We start from the raw sequence: 22,096 nt of genomic DNA, 5'->3' as shown, positions 1-22,096 counted from the left end.
ATCTGAAATATATAAGGAACTCACACAATGCAATAGCAAAAAAATAAAATAAAAATAAAAATAAAATATTTGGATTTAAAAATGGATAAGGGACCCAAATAGACATTTCTCCACAGAAGCCATACAGGTTGCTAACAGGCATATGAAAAGGTGCTCAGCACCACTAACCACTGAGAAACATAAATCAGAATCACAATGAACTCTCACCTCAAACCTGTTAGAATGGCTATCACCAAAAAGACAAGAAACTGCAAGTGTTGGTTGCAATTTCTGTTTATACACTGTTGATGGGAATGGAAATTGGTAGAACTACTACGGAAAACAGTATGGAGTTTCCTCAAAAAATTAAAAATAGAACTACTTGATGATCCAACAATCCCACTTCTGGGTACTTATCTAAAGGAAATGAAATCACAAATGGTCACTGCAGCATTATTCATGAGGGACAATACATGGAAACAACCTAAGTGTCTGTCAGTGGATGAATGAGTAAAGAAAATGTGTATATACACAGTGGAATATTCAGCCTTAAAAAAGTGAGTCCTGCCATTTGTGACATTATGGGTAAGTCCAGAGGACATTCTGACACCAGTGTGTCATCACTGGGGTCTGTGAAAAACTTCTGCTGTTGTATTTATTTCTTTGATTGAGTTTTGAGAATCCCTTATATATTCTGGATGCAAGTCTTTTATCAGATATATGATTTACAAATATTTACTCCCAGTATGTGACTTACCTTGTCATTCAAATTGTCTTGTCATTTTCAAATACTTTTTGTACATCTATCAGGATTTTGAAGAGAGTTTTTGAAGAGTAGAATGTTTTTATTTTGGTGGAGTCCATGTATTTCTTTTTCCAGAATTAGACATTTCATGTCTTATCTAAAAAAAATCTTTGTCTAACCAGGGTCACAAAGATTGTCTCCTGTGTTCTCTTCTAGAAGTTTTATGGCATAAGGTGTTACAGTTAGGGTCTGTTACCAATTTTGAGTTAATTTTTTAATATGGTTTAAAGTATGGGTTGAAGTTTATTTCTTCACAAATGATGTGTGATTGTTGGAAAGTCTATCCTTATTCTACTAAATTGCCTTTATACCTTCGTGGAATATTAGTTATCCATATGTGTGGTTCTGTTTCTAAACTTAATGGTTTTTCCGTTGATCCATTTGCCTATCTTTTATGTCAGTACCATATTATCTTGATTACTGCCACTTTATGTAAAGCTGTCTTGAAATCAGATAAGATTAGTCCTTCAACTTTGTTATTCTTTTTCAGAGTTGTTTTGGCTATTCTCGATCCTTTGAATTTCCATATGGATTTTAGAATCGATATGTAAATTTCTACAAAAACACCTTCTGGGATAATTTATTAGATTCCTAGGACTGTTTTAACAAAGAACCATGAACTGGGTGGCCTATACCAACAGACATTTATTGTCTCACAGTTCTGGAGGCTAGACATCCGCAGTCAAGGTCATGATCAAGTCTGAGATTAGCATGACCGTGCTTCTTCTGAAGGTCTGGGTGGATCTTTTCTTGCCTGTCTCTCCTGGTGGTTGCTGGCAGTCCTTGGTGTTCCAAGGCACCTAGAACATTATTCCAATCTCTGCCTCGGTCATCACACTGTATTTTCCCTGTGTGTCTGTGTGGTCTGTGCTCTGTATCCTCACATGGCATTCTCCTTGTGTCTGTGTATTCTAATTTCTCTGTTCTCATAAGCTCACTGGTCATTGCATTAAGGCCCATCCTAATTCAGTATGACCGTCTTAATTTCATTGCATCTGCAAAGGTTCTTTTGTCAAATAACATCACATTCACAGGTTCCTTGTGATCCTGAATTTTGGGGGCATGCGGCACGGTATTCAACCCAGTACAGATACTGGTTGGTATTGCATTGAATCTGAAGATCAGTTTTGGGAGCATTGACATCTTAATAATACTGTATTACGTGACCCATAAACACAGAATAGCTTTCCCTTTACTAAGGGCTTCTCTGATTTATCTTTGCTGTGCTTTATAGTATTCTGTATACAGGTATTTCTCATCTTTGGTTGGGTTTATCTCTAAGTATTTCATATTTTTAGTGCATTTGTAAGTCATATTTTTAAAATTTCAGTTTCTGCTTGTTCATACCATTACATATAAATACAACTGATTTTTGTGTATTAATGCTATATCCTGCAACCTTGTTTAACCTCTATATTAGTTCCTGTGTAGCTTTTTTTTAATAGATTTCCATGACTTTTCTTGTATAAGCGATCATATCTTCTGTGAATAAAGATGGTTTTACTTTTTATTCTGGATGCCTTTTATTTCTTTTTTCTGCTTATTTTAATTTCACTGTCTAGCACTGCCAGTGTATTATTGACTAGAAATGGTGAGGCAGCCATCCTTGTCTTGATATTAGGGGAAAAGCATCCAGTGTTTCATTATTAAACATGGTGGTAGCTGTTGGTTTTCATAGATACTCTTATCAGGTCGAGGAATTTGCCTTTTTTCCCTACTTTGTTGAGAGTTTGAACAGGAATGAATGAGGATTTTTTCAAATACTTTTTCTGCATCTATCAAGATGATCATATGAGCTTTTTTTTTTTTAGTTTGTTAATATGATGAATTACATTCATTAGTTTTCATGTGTTAAGTTAATCATGCATTCCTGAGATAAATACCAGTTGTCATGATACAATTCATTTTTATATATATTTTCATTCAGTTTGTTAAATCTTTCTCTAGCATTTTTGCATTTGTGTTGATGAAGAACATCAGTCCATAGGGTGTTGTTTTTAATAATGTCATTTTCTGATTTTAGTACCAGAGTACTTCTTTCCAAATAGAATGAACTGGGAAATATTCACTCCTCTCCAGTTGTGTAGAATTGGTATTTTTTTCCTTCCCTAATTCTTTGGTAGAATTCACCAGAGGAGCCATCTGTGCCTGAGGGGTTTTCGTTTTGTTTTGTTTCTCTCTTAAAAATTTTTTTTTAGGGGCGCCTGGGTGGCTCAGTGGGTTAAGCCGCTGCCTTCGGCTCAGGTCATGATCTCAGAGTCCTGGGATCGAGCCCCGCATCGGGCTCTCTGCTCTCTAGGGGAGCCTGCTTCCTCCTCTCTCTCTGCCTGCCTCTCTGCCTGCTTGTGATCTCTCTGTCAAATAAAATAAAAAAAAAAAACAAAAAAAAAAAAAAAAAAAAAAAAATTTTTTTTTATTTGAGTATAGTTGGCACACAATGTTACATAAGTTTCAGGTACAACATAGTGATTTGGCTTCTCTATATGTGTAAGTTTGTATTTCTCAAGAAATTTGCCTCTCTCATCTAAATTGCTAAATGTATTAGAACGAAGTGATTTATAATAAATACTTCCTTATTTTTCTTTTTTAATATCTGTGGTGATGCTCCCTCTCTCATTCCTGATATAGCTAATTTGTGTCCTCTCTTTTTTTCCCCCCTTGATCAACCTGGCTAGAGGTTTATCAATTTTATCAGTCCTCTCAGGGAAACTTCCTTTTGGTTTTATTGATATTCTCTCTCTCACTCTCATTTTCTATTTTATTCATTTTCACTCTGATTTGCATAATTTTCCCCATTTCTATTTAGAATATTATTTGCTGTGTGTATTTCCCCCCCTAGTTTGCAAGGTAGAAGCTGAAGTTACTGATTTGAGACCTTCCTTCTTTTCTTATATAGGGATTTAGTGCTATAAATTTCCCCTAAATCCTGTTTTAGCAGCATCTCACAAATTTTGTTGTGTTGTCTTTATTCTCATTCAATTCAAGATAATTTCTAACTTCCACTTTGATTTCTTCTTTTGGTTTCTTTTATCAGCTTATTTTTGTAATTTTGTCAATTCCAGAGATAATTCTCTTACTGATTGCAAACTTAATTCCACTGTTGTCAGAGAGCATACTTTGTGTGACTTGAATGTTTTTAAATTTATTGAGACCTGTTCATTGTTCCAGAATAGTGTCTATTATGTTCCATGTTCTGCAGGCGCTTGAGAAGAATGTGTATTCTGCTATTATAATGGAATGTTTTGTAAATGAGGTCAGATTGGATCTTGGTGTTTTCTGTATCTTCTATAACTTTGTTGAAGGTCTAGTGAAATCTCCCCTACAATGTTGTGCATTTTTGAAATTCCCTTTTGCTGTTTTCTTGGTTCCTCATGTATCTTCATGCTCTATGATTGAACGCATAAATATTTAGAATTAATGTCTTTTTGTATTAGGAAATGAACTTCTTTATCCCTAATAATATTCTCTGATTTGAAATCTACTTTTCTTGACATTAGTATAACTATTTGAGCTGTCTTTTGGTCAGACTGGTATATTATATCTTTCTTCATCCTCTTACTTTTAACCTATTTGTGTCTCTGTATTTGAAATCAGTTTTTAGAGGCAGTATCTATTGAGTCTTGCTTTCTTAGTCCAATCTAATAACCTCTGCTTTTCATTATATTATTTAGACCAGTTTCATTCAAGGTAGTTATTCACATGGTGAAGATTAAACCTAGCACTTCGATATTTGTTTTCTATCATGCCATCTATTTTAGCCTCCTTCCTCCTTTTGCTGCTTTCTTTTAAATTAATTGATTATTTTTATTACTCTCTTTTATTAGCTATAACTTGTTTTCTTATTTTAGTAGTTGCTTCACAGCTTGAAGTACATGTTTTAATTTATTACAATCTACCTTCAAATAGTAGTCCACCATTTCAGGTATAGTATTTCAGGTGTAATATAAGAAAATTCACAATAATATATATACATTTCCCCCTTTCTGATTTTTCTACTCTTTTTGTTATAGATTTTACTTTTTTCCCCCTAGATTTTATTTTTTAATGTAAAAATAACTTAATGTTGCTTATTTTTAAATTGCATTATATTAGTCACCATACAGTACATCATTTGTTTTTGATGTAGTATTTCATGATTCATTGTTTGCGTATAATACCCAGTGCTCCATGCAATCCGTGCTCTCCTTAAGACCCATCACCAGGCTCACCCATCCCCCACCCCCTCCCATTTAAAAGCCTCAGTTTTGTTTCCTGGAGGCCATAGTCTTTCATGGTTCATCTCCCACTCTGATTTCTCTCCCTTCATTTATTTGTTCCTGCTTCTAATGCCCTCCATGCTATTCCTTATGTTTCATAAATAAGTGAAACTATATGATAATTGACTTTCTTTGTTTGACTTATTTCACTTAACATAATCTCCTCAAGTCCCATCCATGTCGATGCAGATGTTAGGTATTCATCCTTTCTGATGGCTGAGTAATATTCCATTGTGTGTATGGACTACATCTTCTTTATCCATTCATCTGTTGAAGGGCGTCTTGGCTCTTTCCACAGTTTGGCTATTGTGGACATTGCTGCAACGAACTTTGGGGTACAGATGGCCCTTCTTTTCACTACATCTTTATCTCTGAGGTCAATACCCATTAGTGTAATTGCAGGGTCATAGGGTATCTCTGTTTTTCATTTTTTGAGGAACCTCCGCACTGCTTTCCAAAGTGGCTGTACCAGTTTGCATTCCCACCAACAGTGTAAGAGGGTTCCCCGTTCTCCACATCCTCTCCAACACTTGTTTCCTGTCCTGTTGATTCTGGCCATTCTAACTGGTGTAAGTTAGTATCTCAATGTGGTTTTGATTTGACTTTCCCTGATGGCTAATGATGATGAACATTTTTTTCATGTGTCTGTTAGCCATTTGTATGTCTTCTTTGGAATGTCTATTGGTATGTCTGCTTATATCTTCGGCCCATTTTCTGACATAATTATCTGTTTTTTGGGTGTTGAGTTTAAGAAGTTCTTTATAGATCTTGGGTATCAGCTCTTTGTCTATAGTGTCATTTGCAGATATCTCCTCCCATTCTGTGGGTTCCCTCTTTGTTTTTTTTTTGATTTTCCTTTGCTGTGCTGAAGCTTTTTATCTTGATGAAGTCCCAAAAGTTCATTTTCACTTTTGTTTCCTTTTGCCTTTGGAGATGTGTCTTGAAAGAAGTTGCTGTGGCTGATGTCAAAGAGGTTACTGCCTTTGTTCTCCTCTAGGATTTTGATGGTTTTCCGTCTCACATTAATGTCTTTCATCCATTTAGACTTTATCTTTGTAGATGGTGTAAGAGAATGGTGGAGTTTCATTCTTCTGTATATAGCTGTCCAATTTTCCCAACACCATTACTGAAGAGACTTTTTTCCACCGGATATTTTATCCTGCTTTGTCAAAGATTAGTTGACCACAGAGTTGAGAATTCATATCTGGGCTCTCTATTCTGTTCCATTAGTCTATGTATCTGTTTTTGTGCCAGTACCATGATGTCTTAGTGGTCACGGCTTTGTAATATAGCTTGAAATCAGGCAGTTTGATGTCCCCAGCTTTGTTTTCCTTTTCAACATTTCCTTGGTGATTTGGGGTCTTTATTGCGCCATACAAAATTTAGAATTGTTTGTTCTGGCACTTTGAAAAATGCCTTGGTATTTTGATGGGATGGCATTGAAATTATAGATTGCTCTGGGCAGCACAGACATTTTAACAATGTTTATTCTTCTGATCCATGAACGTGGGATGTTTTTCCATTTTTTTTGTGTCTTCTTCAATTTCTTTCATGAGCGTTTTGTAGTTCCTAGAGTATAGAACCTTTACCTCTTTGGTTAGGTTTATTCCAAGGTATCTTATGATTCTTGGTGCTAATGTAAATGGAATCAATTCTCCAATGTCTCTTTCTACAGTTTCATTGTTAGTGTATAAGAAAGCAACTGATTTCTGTGCATTGATTTTGTATCCTGCCAAATTATTGAATTGCTGTATGAGTTCTAATAATTTGGGAATGGAGACTTTTGGGTTTTCCACATATAATATAACATCATCTGCGAAGAGAGTTTGACCTCTTTGCCAATTTGAATACTTTTTATTTCTTTTTGTTGTTTGATTGCTGTTGCTAGGTGGCAATAGTGGCAAGAGTGGGCATTCTTGTTGTGTTCCTGATCTCAGTGAGAAAGCTCTTGGTTTCCTCATGGAAAATGTTATTTGGTGTGGGGTTTTCATAGATGGATTTTATGGAATTGAAGAATATTCCCTCTATCCCTGTACTCTTGAAGAGTTTTAATCAGGAATAGATGGTTGTTTTTGTCAAATGCTTTTTCTGCATCAGTTGAGAGGTTACCGTGGTTCTTCTCTCTTCTCTTATTTATGTGTCCTATCACATTGATTGATTTGTGAATGTTTAGCCACACTTGTATTCTAGGGATAAATCCAACCTGGTCGCGGTGGATAATGCTTTTCAGGTACTGTTGGATCCTATTAGCTAGGATCTTGTTGAGAATTTTGGCATCATATTCATCAGGGATATTGTTCTGAAATTCTCCTTTTTTTTGGGGTCCTTGACTGGTTTTGAGATCAAGAGTAATGCTGGCCTTATGAAAAGAGTCTGGAGGTTTTCCTTCTGTTTCTATTTTTTTGAAACAGCTTCAGGAGAATTAAAATGATTTCTTCTTTGAATGTTTGGTAGAATTCCCCGGGGAATCCATCAGGCCCTGGACTCTTGTGTTTTGGGAGGTTTTTGATCACTGCTCTAATCTCATTACTAGTTATTGGTCTATTCAGGTTGTCAATTTCTTTCTGTTTCAGTCTTGGAAGTTTATGGGTTACCAGGAATGCATCCATTTCGTCTAGATTGCTTAACTTATTGGCATATAGCTGTTGATAATAATTTCTGATGATTGTTTCTATTTCCTTGATGTTAGTCATGGTCTCACCCCTTTCATTCATAATTTTATTAATTTTGGTCCCTTCTCTTTTCTTTTGGATTAATCTGGCCAGTGGTTTATCAATCTTATTGAGTCTTTCAAAGAACCAGCTTCTAGTTTTGTTGATGTGTTCTACTATATCTCTGGTTTCTAATTTGTTGATTTCTGCTCTAATCTTAATTATTTCCCTTCTTGTGCATGGGGTAGGCTTAATTTATTTTTTATTCTCCAGCTCTTTAAATAGTGTGAAGAGAGTTTGTATATTCAGGATTTTTCTTTTTCTTTCTTTCTTTTTTTTTTTTTTTTTTTTTTTTGAATGAGTCATGGGTGGCTATGTATTTCCCCCTGAGGACCATCTTTGCCATATTCCATAGGTTTTGTAATGATGTGTCTTTGTTCTCATTTGTTTCCATGAATTGATTATGTTCTTCTTTTATTTTCTGATTTACTGGAACATTCTTTTTTTTTTTTTAAGATTTTATTTATTTATTTGACAGACAGAGATCACAAGTAGGCAGAGAGAGATAGAGGAGGAAGCAGGCTCCCCGCTGAGCAGAAAGCCCTATGTGGGGCTCGATCCCAGGACCCTGGGTTCATGACCAGAGCTGAAGGCAGAGGCTTTAACTCACTGAGCTACCTAGGCGCCCCTTTACTGGAACATTCTTGAGCAGGATGGTCTTTAGCTTCCAAGAGTTTGTATTTCTTCCAACTTTTTCTTGTGATTGAGTTCCAGTTTCATAGCATTGTGGTCTGAGAATATGCAGGGAATATCTGAATCTTTTGGTACCAGTTGAGACATGATTTGTGACCCAGTTTGCAATCTATTTTAGAGAAAGTTCCATGCATTCTTCTCAACCATGCATGGAACCATGCATGTTGCTTTAGGGTAGAATGTTCTGTATATATCTATGAGATCCATCCAGTGCAAAGTGTCATTCAAAGCGCCATTTCTTTGTTGATTTTCTGCTGAGTTGATCTGTCTATTGCTGAGAATGGAGTGTTAAGGTTTCTTACAATTAATGTATTATTATCAATATGTCTCTTTATTTTGATTAACAGTTGTCTTATGTTGTTGGCTGCTCCCATGTTGGGGGCATAGATATTTACAATTGTTAGATCTTCTTGTTGAGTAGACCCTTTAAGAATGATATGGTATCCTTCTGTATAGAGATACAACTACAATCTTTAGCTTAAAATGTTATTTGTCTGATACGAGAATTGCTACACCAGCTTTCTTTTGAGGTCCGTTGGCATGAAACACAGTTCTCCATCCCTTCACTTTCAGTCTAGATGTATCTTTAGGTTCAAAATGAGTCTCTTGTAGACAGCATAGTCTTTTTATCCAATCTGCAACCCTGTGCTGTTTTATGGCAGCATTTAGGCCATTCATATTGAGAGTAATTATTGACAGATAAGATTTTATTGTCATTATGTTGCCTGTGATGTCCTTGTTTCTATGGATTGTCTCTGTATATCTCTGTTCTTTATCACTCGTGGGGTCTTTTTCCTTTTATAGAACACCTCCCCCCACAATATTTCTTGCAGGGCCGGCCTAGTGGTCATATATTTTTTTAGTCTCCTCCAGTCCTGGAAGCTTATCTCCACATCTCTTCTGAATGACAGCCTTGATGGATAAAGAATTCTTAGCTGCATATTCTTCTCATTTAATACCCTGAATATGTTTTGCCAGCCCTTTCTGGCTTGCCAGGTCTCTGTGGACAGGTCTGACATTATTCTGATATTCTTCCCTTTGTACATAAGGAGTCTCTTCCCCCTAACTGCCCTTAAAATAGTTTCCTTGGTTCTAAGATTTATGTGTTTTACTATTACATGCCTGGGGGTTGATCTGCCCTCATTGATCTTAGGGGGGTGTCCTCTTTGCCTCTAAGACACAATTACTTGTTTCATTCCCCAGATTAGGGAAGTTCTCAGGTATAATTTGGTCAAATATATCTTCTAGTCCTTTCTCTCTCCCTTCACCCCCACTTAGGGATCCCAATAATTCTGACATTGGAATGTTTCATGGTGTCATTTATTTCTCTAATTCTGTTTTCATGGATTTTAAGCTGTTTGTTTCAGGCCTCCTCCTGCTCCTTCTTTTCTATTAGCGATCTAGATCTTTTCTAGATCGCTAATTCGTTCTTCTGCTTCATTTATCCTACCTGTTAGAGTATCTGGATTAGATTGTATCTCATTGATAGCATTTTTAATTTCTGTCAGATATGCTCTCACTTCTTCCCTTCATCTATGTTGCCATTAATAGTGTCTCCAGCCTGACTGTGGTCTACCCTGAAGTGTATCCTGACATATTGCGTGGATCCATATCCACTAGATCTGCTGGAGAGGCCATTGTCTCTGGTTCTTTCTTTGTTGGGGGTTCCTCTTCTTCGTCATTCTGTTGAATTGTTGTTGAGGGGATGTACAGCTGAAAATATCAACCACTATCTGTGCAAGGTGCACCCCCTTGACTGATGGTCCTCTGCCCCCGTAGAGATCCAAGTGTGTGTAATCTTACATCTCTGACTGGTTTCATTGGTGTTGCCATGTTACTTTGTTATCTTTGTTTAAGCAATCAATTATCTTTTAAGGAGATTTAAATAATAACTAAAGTCATATATTCTTACCTACATAGTTACTATTTCTCATTCCTTTGGCACTTGTCATTTCCTTGTATAGATACATATTTCCATCTAGTATCACTTATTGTGGCTGAATAATGTCCTTCACGTTAGTTGTAGTATGGATCTGATGGCAGTGAATTCTTTCTTTTTTATATATGAACAAATAGTCATCTTATTTTTGTTTTCAAAAATATTTGCAAGGGGCACAGAATTCTAAGTTTCTTTCTCTCAGTACTTTAAAGATATTGCCTCACCATCTTTTTGTTTGCATTATTCCTGGTGATAAATCTGCTATTATTCTTAGTCTTTTCCTCTGTGAAGTAATAAATTTTTTCCTCTGGCCAATTTTAAGAATTTCTCTTTAACATGGGTTTTGAGAAAGGTAGTCATGTTGTGCCCAGGTGCACTCCCTGTGTCTCCCACATTCCTTGACCAGTGGTTGCCCCAAAGCTTTGGCTCTTCATGGTGAGTGGCAGGATTACAAAAAAGCAAGTCAACCATGCAAGCCTATTTCAAGCCTTTGCTTGAATGACACTTACTAACAACCATTGGCTGAAGAATGACAGATGGTCATCCCCAAGGCAAGGGATAAGGAAGTAAATGCCATCCATTAGGAGGCCATGGCAAGTAGGCATAAAGATTATGGTCAAATGATATACCTGTACTGGAAGAAGTTCAGTATTTCAGATGTAAGCTTAGATGTTCCTAGTGGAAGACACTTCATGAAATATAGTATAGAAGATTATTATAATTGGTAGGATTTTCCCATTGGATATTTTCCCCCTTTGGTTTATACATCTAGTCTTCTTTCTTAAGAGCACATTCTAGGTCAACTCTTCTAGAATTTTTTTTTTAAGATTTTATTTATTTATTTGACACAAAGAGATACAGAGTACAAGCAGGGTGAGCAAGAGGCAGAGGGAGAGCAAGAAGCAGATGCCCCACCGTGCAAGGAGCTGGACATGGGACTCGATCCTAGGATCCTGGGTTCATCAGCCAAGACAAAGGCAGATGCCCAACAGCCTGAGTCACCCAGGTGCCCTTACCTCTTCTAGACTTTTAATGGTAAGACAGTACTTAAGCTCTAGCTTACAAGAGCTTAAGAATGTTGGGACCATATCAGATCTATTCTAATGGCAACACAGGTAGAAGGAATGAGAGATTAGTTTTCTTTTATAATGTTAAGTGAAATTACATGTCACTGTGATTCAACATGTAATGACAGATTTGTCATTTTATAAGGGAATATTACATCACCAGGCAACTCCTTTTTTGTTCTTTTTGTAGTTTTAACTACTCTTTGATGTGAATGCCTTAAGGGTAACACTCAACAATTCAGGGTGCAAAACCAAATAGAATTTGAGTTTGAAGACGCCAACAGCACATTTTGAAGGCAGCCACACGGGTATTATGGATATTTGAAGACTGTGGTTTTACACAGACACACTTCATTACCAATATAATTAATAACCGTGTAGCTTCCATTTCCATTTAGAGTATCTCCTATATAGTATATACAGTGGATTCCTTATCTTTACTACTCAGGGTGCTCTTGCTAGGTTGTATCACTCACATTTTATGCATGAAGAAATGGAGGCTCAAAGAAGGTGAACTAGGGGTGCCTGGGTGGCTCAGTCAATTAAGCATCTGCCTTCGGCTCAGGTCATGATCCCAGAGTCCTGGGATCGAGTCCTGCATCAGGCTTCCTGCTTAACCAGGAGCCTGCTTCTCTGTCCCTCTCCCCTACTTGCTCTCTCTCTCTCTTTCTCTCTTTGAAATAAATAAACAAAATATTAAAAAAAAAAAAACAAAGAAACTGAACTAATTGCCCAGAGAGACACAGCTAGCAAGTGGCAAAACTGTGTGTAAACCCAGATCCATCGCAAAGTCTAAGCATAGCTCCGTATAGTCTTTTCATCCCTGATATCTAAATTCCCATCTGAAGTTCCTAAGGGGGGGGGGTCCATTATGCTCACAGAGGATTAATGGACATATTTGGAGGGGTTAATATTTTATGAAGCATTTACAGAGTGTCAGGAATTCCTCTGCAGGTCTCAGGGTGCCTTTTGAGAGATGGGGAACCAGGTCTTAGTAGCAGTCTGGAATAGCATCGGAGTCAAGGCATCCAGCTGTTTCAGTCCTACCTCAGCTGCACTACAGCTGAGGGAACCAGGACAGTAGCTAAGCTCATTTAGCCCATTGTCCTCATCCCCAGATGGAGAAATGATGCCACTACCCCAGAATTTTGTAAGGATTAGATGATGAAAGTGAAATAAATACATTTGAGGACTCTAGGAAGGTAATTCTTTGAAGACAATAACAGTGTTATGGGGTTGTTATCATTAGACGGCAGCAAAGTGCCCTAACCTGAGTTAATATTTATATATATTAAGTTCTCAGAACAGTGTCTAGCACATTCAGAATGAATATAGGTGTTCACAGAATTTCACAAAAAAATATGATTTGTCTTAGTATAAATGTTGGTGAGAAACAGAACTGATGCAGATTTGAATAGGGGCCGAAGGAATCTGTTGGTAGTTTTGTGATTGTAATTATTAAAGAAACAGGGATCTCAGAATAGCATTATCCTTGTGAAATTTTAAAAGTGTTTAAGAATTGGGGCGCCTGGGTGGCTCAGTGGGTTAAGCCGCTGCCTTCGGCTCAGGTCATGATCTCAGGGTCCTGGGATCGAGTCCCGCATCGGGCTCTCTGCTCAGCAAGGAGCCTGCTTCCCTCTCTCTCTCTCTCTCTCTCTGCCTGCCTCTCTGTCTACTTGTGATCTCTCTCTAAAAAAAAAAAAAAAAAAATTTCTAAAAAAAAAAAAAAAAAAAAAAAGAATAATTATGCTGCAAAGTAGATAGCTCAAAACCTGTAGCATGATATCGAAACAGATTTCCTACTCCAGTGAGTATGGATACTAAAAAAAGTATTATCTTTTATATCTCAAAGTTTTACATACAGTTTTAAATTTTATGTCTATGATCAATATTAATTACGCTTAATTTAGGCTGAGATCATGATAGAAGCGTCATGAGATTGAGCCCCATGTGGGGCTTCTCACTCAGTGTGTAGTCTGCTTGGGGTTCTCTCCCTTCTCCCTCTGCCTCTCAACCTGTTCATGTGTGTGCACTTGCTCTCTCTCAAAGAAAATAAACAAACAAATAAATAAGATCTTTCTCTGAACATCCTTATTCTTTTTTTTTTTAAAGATTTTATTTATTTATTTGAGAGAGAAAGAGAGAGAGGGAGGGAGAAGGAGAAGGAGAAGCAGGCCCCCCACTGAGCAGGGAGCCTGATGTGGGACTCCATCCTAGGACCTTGAGATCATGACCTTAGCCAAAGGCAGACGTTTAACTGACTGAGCCACCAGGTGCCTCTGAACATCCCTATTCTTATATGTGCTTTATTCATGATTGTGACCTTTCAATTACTAGGTAAAAGATGGTCAAAATTGAAGCTTATATCAAATATTAAACACATGTAACTTGATTCTGTGAAAACTGACCCGTTCTATTCACCATGGTAGTTTATGGAGACTTTATTTCATCTCTGACCCTTCCTATGTAACTTGAGCCAGGGTTAGGCTAACTTCAAAGCCCATGTTATTTTTTAATATCATGATAAGTGAACAAATATTAATGTTCAGTATTATAAATGTTTTGCAATTATCATAGCAGGACTCTTATCCTAGGTCTTATTTGTTTTACCTCTTTCTAAACCATGAATGTTATTTTCCAGCAGCTGTTGGGAGACATGGTTGTTTCCCCATGTCTTCCCTTTCGCCCTCCCTCCCTCATATACACAGTGGAGACCAACAGCATTATGGATGAAGAATGATCATACAATAATTAGATCAAAGGACAGGGTCCCTCTAAGGGCATGAGGCAGGTGGATGTAGTCACAATAGACCGTGTCCCTTCCTTTTTACATACTAACTTCACAGGGGATATTATGGCGTGGGCTACAGGAATGGATCCAAGCCATCTGATCATCTGTAATTCTTGATCGGAGATTTCTGAACTAGCAAAGGGGAGTCCTTGGATACTGGTGGCATCAGGATATACCTCTCAGACATTCTCTTCATTGGCTGGATTCAGACCAGGACAAGGAGAAGATTTTTTTTTTTTTTTTTTTTTATTTATTTGACAGACAGAGATCACAAGTAGGCAGAGAGGCAGGCAAAGAGAGAGAGAGGAGGAAGCAGGCTCCCTGCTGAGCAGAGAGCCTGATGCAGGCCTCAATCCCAGAACCCTGGGATCATGACCTGAGCCGAAGGCAGAGGCTTTAACCCACTGAGCCAACCAGGTGCCCCAGGACAAGGAGAGGAATTAAAAGCCAGGTCACGTTCCTGGGTGTCTTAGATTGTAGCTGTCCAGAGTTGATTATTTCCCCCTTCATCACATTTCCTGGTAACTCTGGGAGCTTATGGGTGAGCCGCCTCACTATGCTCATGAAAGGAAGTTAACTCTGGAAACTATCAGAGCCTGCTTTGGGGATATTCGGTGGTGTTGAGGATCATACATGGATTATATCACAAAGTCTCACACTATTTTTTGTTTCATTTTAACAGAATGAAGTCCCTGAGGTGAAGAAAGAGGAGACATTGTTGGATCTGGACTTCGACCCTTTCAAGCCTGAGGTGGCCCCTCCAGGTTCTGCTGGAGTGACCCATTCCCCCATGTCGCAGGTATCCAGTGGCGGTTCTCGTGTTGGGGGTGCCATATCAAAAACTTGAATAAGCTCTGAAAGACAGCTGATGCCTGTCCAGGAACCCCGTCCATTGCAAGTGACTATTTACTTTTCTTTGGAGTTGACAAACATCACCCAATGGGAAGGAAAGGTAGAAAAAGGACCTTAATTCCAAAGCTCCCCCCACAATTAGCTCTCTCTGTACATAGAGCTGGGATAGCCATGCATTCCAGTTTGCCCAGGAATCCTCCATCTGCGAGTAATTGTCAGTATTACTGTCAGTAATATTGCCAGTATTATTGTCAGTATTAGTTTGCCCTCAGAGTGTTCAGCTTTGAATGGTACATTTTCTGGCTTCTCTAAATGAAGCTCTTTTGGCTCTGGATTTAATCTTACTGTTTTCTCCACTTTCCTTCCTCACGTTTTGTACACTAAAGCATGTTAGAAATAACATTGAAATTATGCCCCAACAGAAATGCTTTCCAGTCTTGGTAGTTTTGAACTTGATGACATTGTCCTCCTCCACATTCCAGAAACTTCCCTAATGTGATCTTGACTATGACCAGAGTTGGCCTTGCTTATCCAGCTTGTCCTTGCTCATTTCCTCACCCTCAACATTTCCCTACTTCAATAGTGATCGCCACAGTGTTCTCCAGCAGAGGGATCTTGGAGGTGGGCTTGGTAATGACTTCTGGATGATTCGTCAGCAGTAGACGTCCTTTACAACTGCCTATGCTCATGAAAGGAAGTTAACTCAAAATTTGGCTAAAAAGAAATTGTTTATATCCATATTTTTGATGTGTTTGGAGGCTCACACTTAAATTTGGGCAAATCCAAAGATGCTAGAATATATTTCAAATTAATTACTGAAGGTGTATTAAAGTTGAGAATTGAGACCTCACTCAATTTTCCAGTCTTGAAGTCTTCTGATACCTTAGTTAAACCATAATAACCTCAGCATAAACCTTGATAAATAAGCTTCTCCTAATCCATGCTTTATTCCAGAATGTGACTGGGTTTTTAAAGGCCTCCCTGTTTTAATAGAGGAACAATAAAAATCTGAGATGCTAATAAAGCAAGTAATTAGTATGCAGATCAAATATTAGCCTTAAAGATATTTTGCAAAAAATGGGTTTCTTAGATAAATGTTTGGGAAAATTCTATTAACTCCCTTTTAAAAGGAGAGTCACGATATGCATTGGAATAGTAAAGCTTCCAAGGTGTTCTACAATTAAAAGAAAAAACTGTGTAGACTTGTTTTACTTAGTTTCCCAAATTTGACCACAGAAATCTGTTTTTTTTTTTAATTTTATTTTTTATAAACATATAATATATTTTTATCCCCAGGGGTACAGGTCTCACAGAAATCTGTTTTAATGAAAGTTTATTAACAGTCATTGGAATGTACTCTAAAATATACTTTGGGAAACGCTAACATAATAATTGTCAGCAAGTTTTGAGGTTCTGCTTTGGTGGCCAAGGAAAGCAGGAAATGAATGCACATCTCATTCAGAATACTTCCCTGTCAGAGCTTCTTTGTTGTGCAGAATTCATGGACCTTCCTCTGCCATGCTCTCCAGCATTCACTGCTCTAGCGGCAGAAGGCAGGTCTCTGCAGTTAATGCTGTTGTGGTCAGTGGATGAGATGCCACAGCATTTCTGTCTGTGAGTTTGAATCGAGAGAGAAGTCTCTTTCGTATCAACTCATGTTTAAATAAATCCACAGATCATAGAACTCTGTGTAGATTTAGAACAAAGATTCTTTCAGAATTAAAAAAAAAAAAAAATGACCTCCGTTAAACCTTCAAAAGTCTTTGGAAGAAAATGCATCATTGCAGTTAGGAAAAGCACTGCCCCTGGTCCTGGTGGCTCTAATTGAGACAACTCATAGCAACATCATTCTGTGAGCCTCTCTAATCACATCTCCTTTTCACCAAGGACAGTCGGAGGCTGCAATAGCGAAAAGAACAGAGCCATTAGACTCTGCTGGCCTTTCTTCTCCTTCGCTCAGAATGATCTCCCTTACCCATCACCTGACCCAGAGTTTTAAATGAATGTTCTCAATGCTAGCAGAACACCTCACCTGTGATCTCCACAGTGTCCACAGGAGTTAACACATCCTTTCATGATTCTGAGGACTGATATACATGCCATTTCACATTGCTGCCTTCCTTTGGAGAAAATACCAGCTTCTAGGGGCTATGATTCTTAAGGGGCCTGGAAGCAAGAAGACCCAAATCATCTGTATAATCAGGAAGTGCGTATTAGTTGCAGGAGTCCACATGCAAATAACTATGGCTTTCTCTGCAGCTGTTCTGATCTCCTTTCTTAGTCATTGACAGGTGGTTGCTAACCCAGAGACCCACCAGGCTGCACAGAGATGCTGGGTGGCTGGGGCCGGACAGTCTGAGCAGATCCAGACTGGGGGATCGGTGGGTAGGGGGGGTGGGCTCACTCAGAACCACAGAGCCCACATTCTGTAGTGCAGAATCCTAATGAGACCTCTGTGACCCCATCTGGAAACTCCCAGATTCTTAGAGTACCAGGTTTTCTAATTTGCCACTCATTTAGTGATTCAAAACTAGTGCATAAACACAGATCTGTTCCAGTCACAAAAACAAAGACAGAAAAGGATGTGGCTTTGGCAGCAATTCTCAATCACAAAGGAAATGAGAAAAAGAGGTCTCCCTCACTTTCCCAAACACACAGCAGAAATCACTTGAACCATCTGGATCCATTCCCCAGGATCAATGAGCTTGATAATTAAAAATGCTAGCAGTTAAGTCTAATTCATCCATATGTCTTAGGGAGCACCCTGCTAATTTGCTTGATTATCTGTTAGTTGAGCTGTGTTATCATCTAACTCATCGTATTGAAGAACTCTTTTGTTCATTTACCATCAAACTGATCATAATGCAACCTCTTGAATATGGTGGTGGGAGGGGAAGGGGCAGTATTAGCAATGACTCAGATCTGCATGTCCCAAAAGATGTGAGAAACTCTAATATCTGGATACCTTGTACTTCATTTAACTGTGTATATATATGGGGTTGTGTGTGTGTATGTGCAGGTATGCATACAAGTGCTAAAGTAAACCCATTCATCATGTTCCAGATACAGCTTTCAACTTGTAGAGCAAAAAGCAGATTGACTGGTCCTCTGGGGTCCAGTATGGTAGCCACAAGCCACATTTGACTATCCAAATTCAAATTAAGTAAAATTATGTAAAATTTAAGATTCGGTTCTGTTATGCTGGCACATTTCAAGGGCCCGTAGCTACATGTGACTAGAAGCTGCCATATTGGACAGCACAGACATGGAGCGTCAGCATCACCAGAGTTCTGTTGAACAGTGCTGTGCTCAGTGTTTCAGATGTTTTCCTTCAAGACATTTGGTCACCTCAGTATTTTTTACATGCGTGGGATTTGTATGCTGACCATATTTTTGTTTATCTCTTTTCAGACATTGCCCTGGGACCTATGGACGGTAAGAGTAATAAAAGCTTGTATTTTGATGTATCTGGATTTCCACACATTTGGAAACCCTATTATATTTTAATTCACCTGTGGTGGGAAGAAGACCTAGACATTTTTAATGACAGTGTAGTCCCCTAGAGCAATCATCAGCTCCCTGATGGTTCCAAGCATTGCCAGCACCTGGAAACAATGGTGAGGAAAAGAGTGTAAGTGTGCCACAGCCCTGGATAAGCAAGAATTTGGTGTTACGCCCCTTTGCGCTTCTTCCTGTGGTTATTGGTGGCTACTGGAGATGTTGTAGCAAAGAGCGGGCACATTTTTTGTTGCTTTTAAATAGACAGAAGAAAACATGGATGAGAAAATGTAAGGGGCAGGCTAATCTGCACGGGGAACTTCTTTTCTATTATTGTGATAATGAAGCTTCCTCAATAAGAATTTGAGCCTTAGAGCCAGACAGCCCTGGATTTGAGCCCAGACTCAACCTTTTATAAAAATATGACTTTAAGCATTTATGGACTTGCCTTTCATCAGTCTCTGTATTTCTCATCTGTAAAATAAGGGTAAGGATGCCTATATAGAGGGTTGTGTGAGGATGAAGTAGATAGTATCTATAGAGTGCTTAGCCCCACATCCAGTACAAATCAATAAAAGGTAGCTGTTACTAGTAATGGTGTGTATTCAGCTAATCTGATGGGTGAGGATGAGCACTTCCAGAAGTTAGAATTTGGGGAAAAGATGCGGAACAGAGCTTTGTGGTGGCAGCACACCCATGTGGATTCAGAGATGACCACACCCATATGGAGACTCACACCCCTCACAGGCGGGGCATTTGCCCTGTTTTAGAAAAGCTCTGGTCACATGGTCTTCAGAACTCAACTATTGAGTTTCATGATAACTTCTTTTTTAGTGAGACAGCAATAGGAAACTTTTCTAGATCTAGCTATTCATGGGCCTAATCTTCTAAAGTGACATTGCTACTCTTGTCCCTCAAAACACAAAGATGACTGCTCCCTTCCCTTCCATAGGAGCGGGTTTATACTGCACTACTTAGGATCCTTGAAGCATCATGGAAGGCTCTTGAGAGAACACCTAAAAAATGTTGATTGAAAACATCTTTTAGGGGCGCCTGGGTGGCTCAGTGGGTTAAGCCGCTGCCTTCGGCTCGGGTCATGATCTCAGGGTCCTGGGATCGAGTCCCGCATCGGGCTCTCTGCTCAGTGGGGAGCCTGCTTCCCTCTCTCTCTCTCTCTCTCTGCCTGCCTCTCTGTCTACTTGTGATCTCTCTCTGTCAAATAAATAAAAAAAAAAAAAAAGAAAACATCTTTTATTGTGAGATGGCTTTGCTTGTGTAATCACAAAAAGGGATACTTTAAATTCTAGCCACATTTGAATTCTGTGTTAATGGTCTTGATCAAGAGGACATTGCTAATGTTTTGTTATTCCATTATTTCATATCTTGAGCTGAAGTTTTAATACACTTTTTCCTAGCTAGGAATGGTATTGTGAGGATGGAGGTATCATCTAGAAGGATCATAGGTCCTTTCAGAGGACAAAACTGCTAAGAATAGTAGCAGTGACAAAAACGCAAAACTCTAGCTCCCTGTACATAAATGCTGTTTCTTGATCCTCTCAGTCTCCCCGTGTTGCTCGTTTATGTGCAGATAATGCTTCTAGGCTGGGGGCGGGTTGGGGGAGAACATGAGGAGAATCATCCAGAGTGGTGAGGAACAGATCATCCTCCATATAAACACTACCTCAGAGGCAGAAGCAAGAATGGGGTGAGTTTGGGGGAAGATTTATTCTGATATTGTGTCGGAGCACATGATGTTGTGTACTTTTGTGGCTGCTAGGGTTTGGTCTTATTCTGGTGTTCTCGGGTTTGCTTATTTATTTGAAACTTTGCATTTCAAAGTCTGCTAAATCAGGAGTCTTGTAATAGCCCTAAAACATTTTTGTTAACTAGAAAATGAGAGAGGCTTTCTTCATGTTTCAACTGTGTGGTCTTAAGCAGTATTGGCACAAAACTCATTCCAATCAAAAAACAAGTTGTGAAATTTAATCTCAAACCAGTAGAAGCTGCAGCTTTCAGGAGAGTATTAACTCTGGACAGCATGGGATTTTAATGTGCCAGAGAATTTTCTTCTTTTGACCCATTATTATTATTATTATTATTATTGATTATCTTTTTTTTTTTTTAATTCATACAGACAAGCACTGATTTGGTACAGCCGGTAGGTAAATATCCAGAACATTCTGGATTTTTAAAAATATTTAATATGTATTATATACATGAATATTATCTAGAATGAGCTTTTTTTTTCTCATGGCATTGCTAATCGCAGATTTAACCTTAAGACAGTTAATTTAAATGCTCTCTAGCTTTGTTTAACTGGTGCTACTCTACTGAAGAGCTTTGCATTTCTCATCAAATCTTACCATGATCTGTTTCATCTTCTGTTTTTTTTTTTTTTTTTCCTTTGCTATTCTGCATACTCTAAAGACTGACTCTTCAAAAAGTCTTTCCCTGTGTAACCTGATCATGGAGGAAACTCCAGACAGTGGGTTGGCCGAAGAAATTCAAAGATCTCAGATTGACCTAGGTGCATTTATTTGGGGCCCTGATGGTAGTACAGAGAGTGTCAGCCAGGCAGTTACCCAAGGTGGGTCTCAAGAAGGCTCTTCATGTCTCTCTGAAGCAGAGCAAGACATGGGATTATCCACTGGAATTGCTTCTTCAGCTGACTGGCACACTGTAGCTGAACAGGGTGAGCATGTCGTGGGGCCAGCCCCTCCGTGTGGAAATGAACACCTGTACCCAAAGCCTGTGCCTGAGGCTGAATTTGCCACCATGGCTTCTACAGAGATGGAGCAGCCTCATGACTTAGCTGCCTCAGAGATGGCAGCCACAGAAACTGGTGGCGTGGCCAAAGAAAATCAAGAAGATGTTAAACAGTCAGAAGAAGAAGAAGAGAAAGAGAAGATAGAAGATTCTATGTGGGCAGGTGTGGAGACATGTGAAAAGGTAGACACTAGAGCTATTGATACCAAGGCACTAGAAAGTACAGAGGAGTTTGAAGAGAAAGTGTGTGAAAGTACAGGAGACAGGCTAGTAGATCTTCTTAAGACACTAAGAAAGCAAAACCAGGAGACCTTAGCAGTTAGTAAAGAGGAAATGAGGAAAGATCTAAGAATTGGTTGTAAGGAAATTGAAAAGACCAATGAAAAATACTTTGATAAGACTGATGTATTAGAAGAAGACCTAGAAAGAGTAGATACGGCAGCTGAATTTAGTGACAGAAGCCAAGGGCTAGATGAGGGGAATCAAGTAGTAATTAATAATTGTGAAATTATAGAGGGCTCTGAAGCTAATCCCGCCCATCACACAGATATTTTTAATCTGCATTTCCAGACTGATTCTGTATCTAATAGTGAAAATGCAAGCCCTGAGGGATGTGGTTTAGCTAGAAAAGACATAAGGAAAAATTTAATAGATTCTTCTAACCAGGATATAATACATCACTCAGGACAGGGCAGTGCAGATGCTGAAGAAATTCAGCATAAGGCTATGTTACATACTC

The 22,096-nt window shown here is 38.5% G+C and overlaps 1 protein-coding gene across 2 annotated transcripts in view; it reads left to right on the top strand.

The window, feature by feature from the left end:
• Positions 1-22,096, top strand: part of LOC111157046 (amphiphysin) — a 245,862-nt gene that overhangs the window by 181,416 nt on the left and 42,350 nt on the right. For both annotated transcript variants that reach the window (XM_022518258.1, XM_022518257.1), the window contains exons 12-14: positions 14,924-15,040; positions 18,505-18,528; positions 20,726-20,749. In XM_022518258.1, coding sequence (XP_022373966.1) covers positions 14,924-15,040; positions 18,505-18,528; positions 20,726-20,749 — 165 coding nt within the window. The remainder of the gene's footprint in view (positions 1-14,923; positions 15,041-18,504; positions 18,529-20,725; positions 20,750-22,096) is intronic.

This window comes from Enhydra lutris, unplaced genomic scaffold (genome assembly GCF_002288905.1).
Source record: "Enhydra lutris kenyoni isolate GAN:26980312 unplaced genomic scaffold, ASM228890v2 scaffoldscaffold51, whole genome shotgun sequence".
Classification (NCBI taxonomy): Eukaryota; Metazoa; Chordata; class Mammalia; order Carnivora; family Mustelidae; genus Enhydra; species Enhydra lutris.
This window is presented reverse-complemented; position numbering and strand designations above follow the sequence as displayed.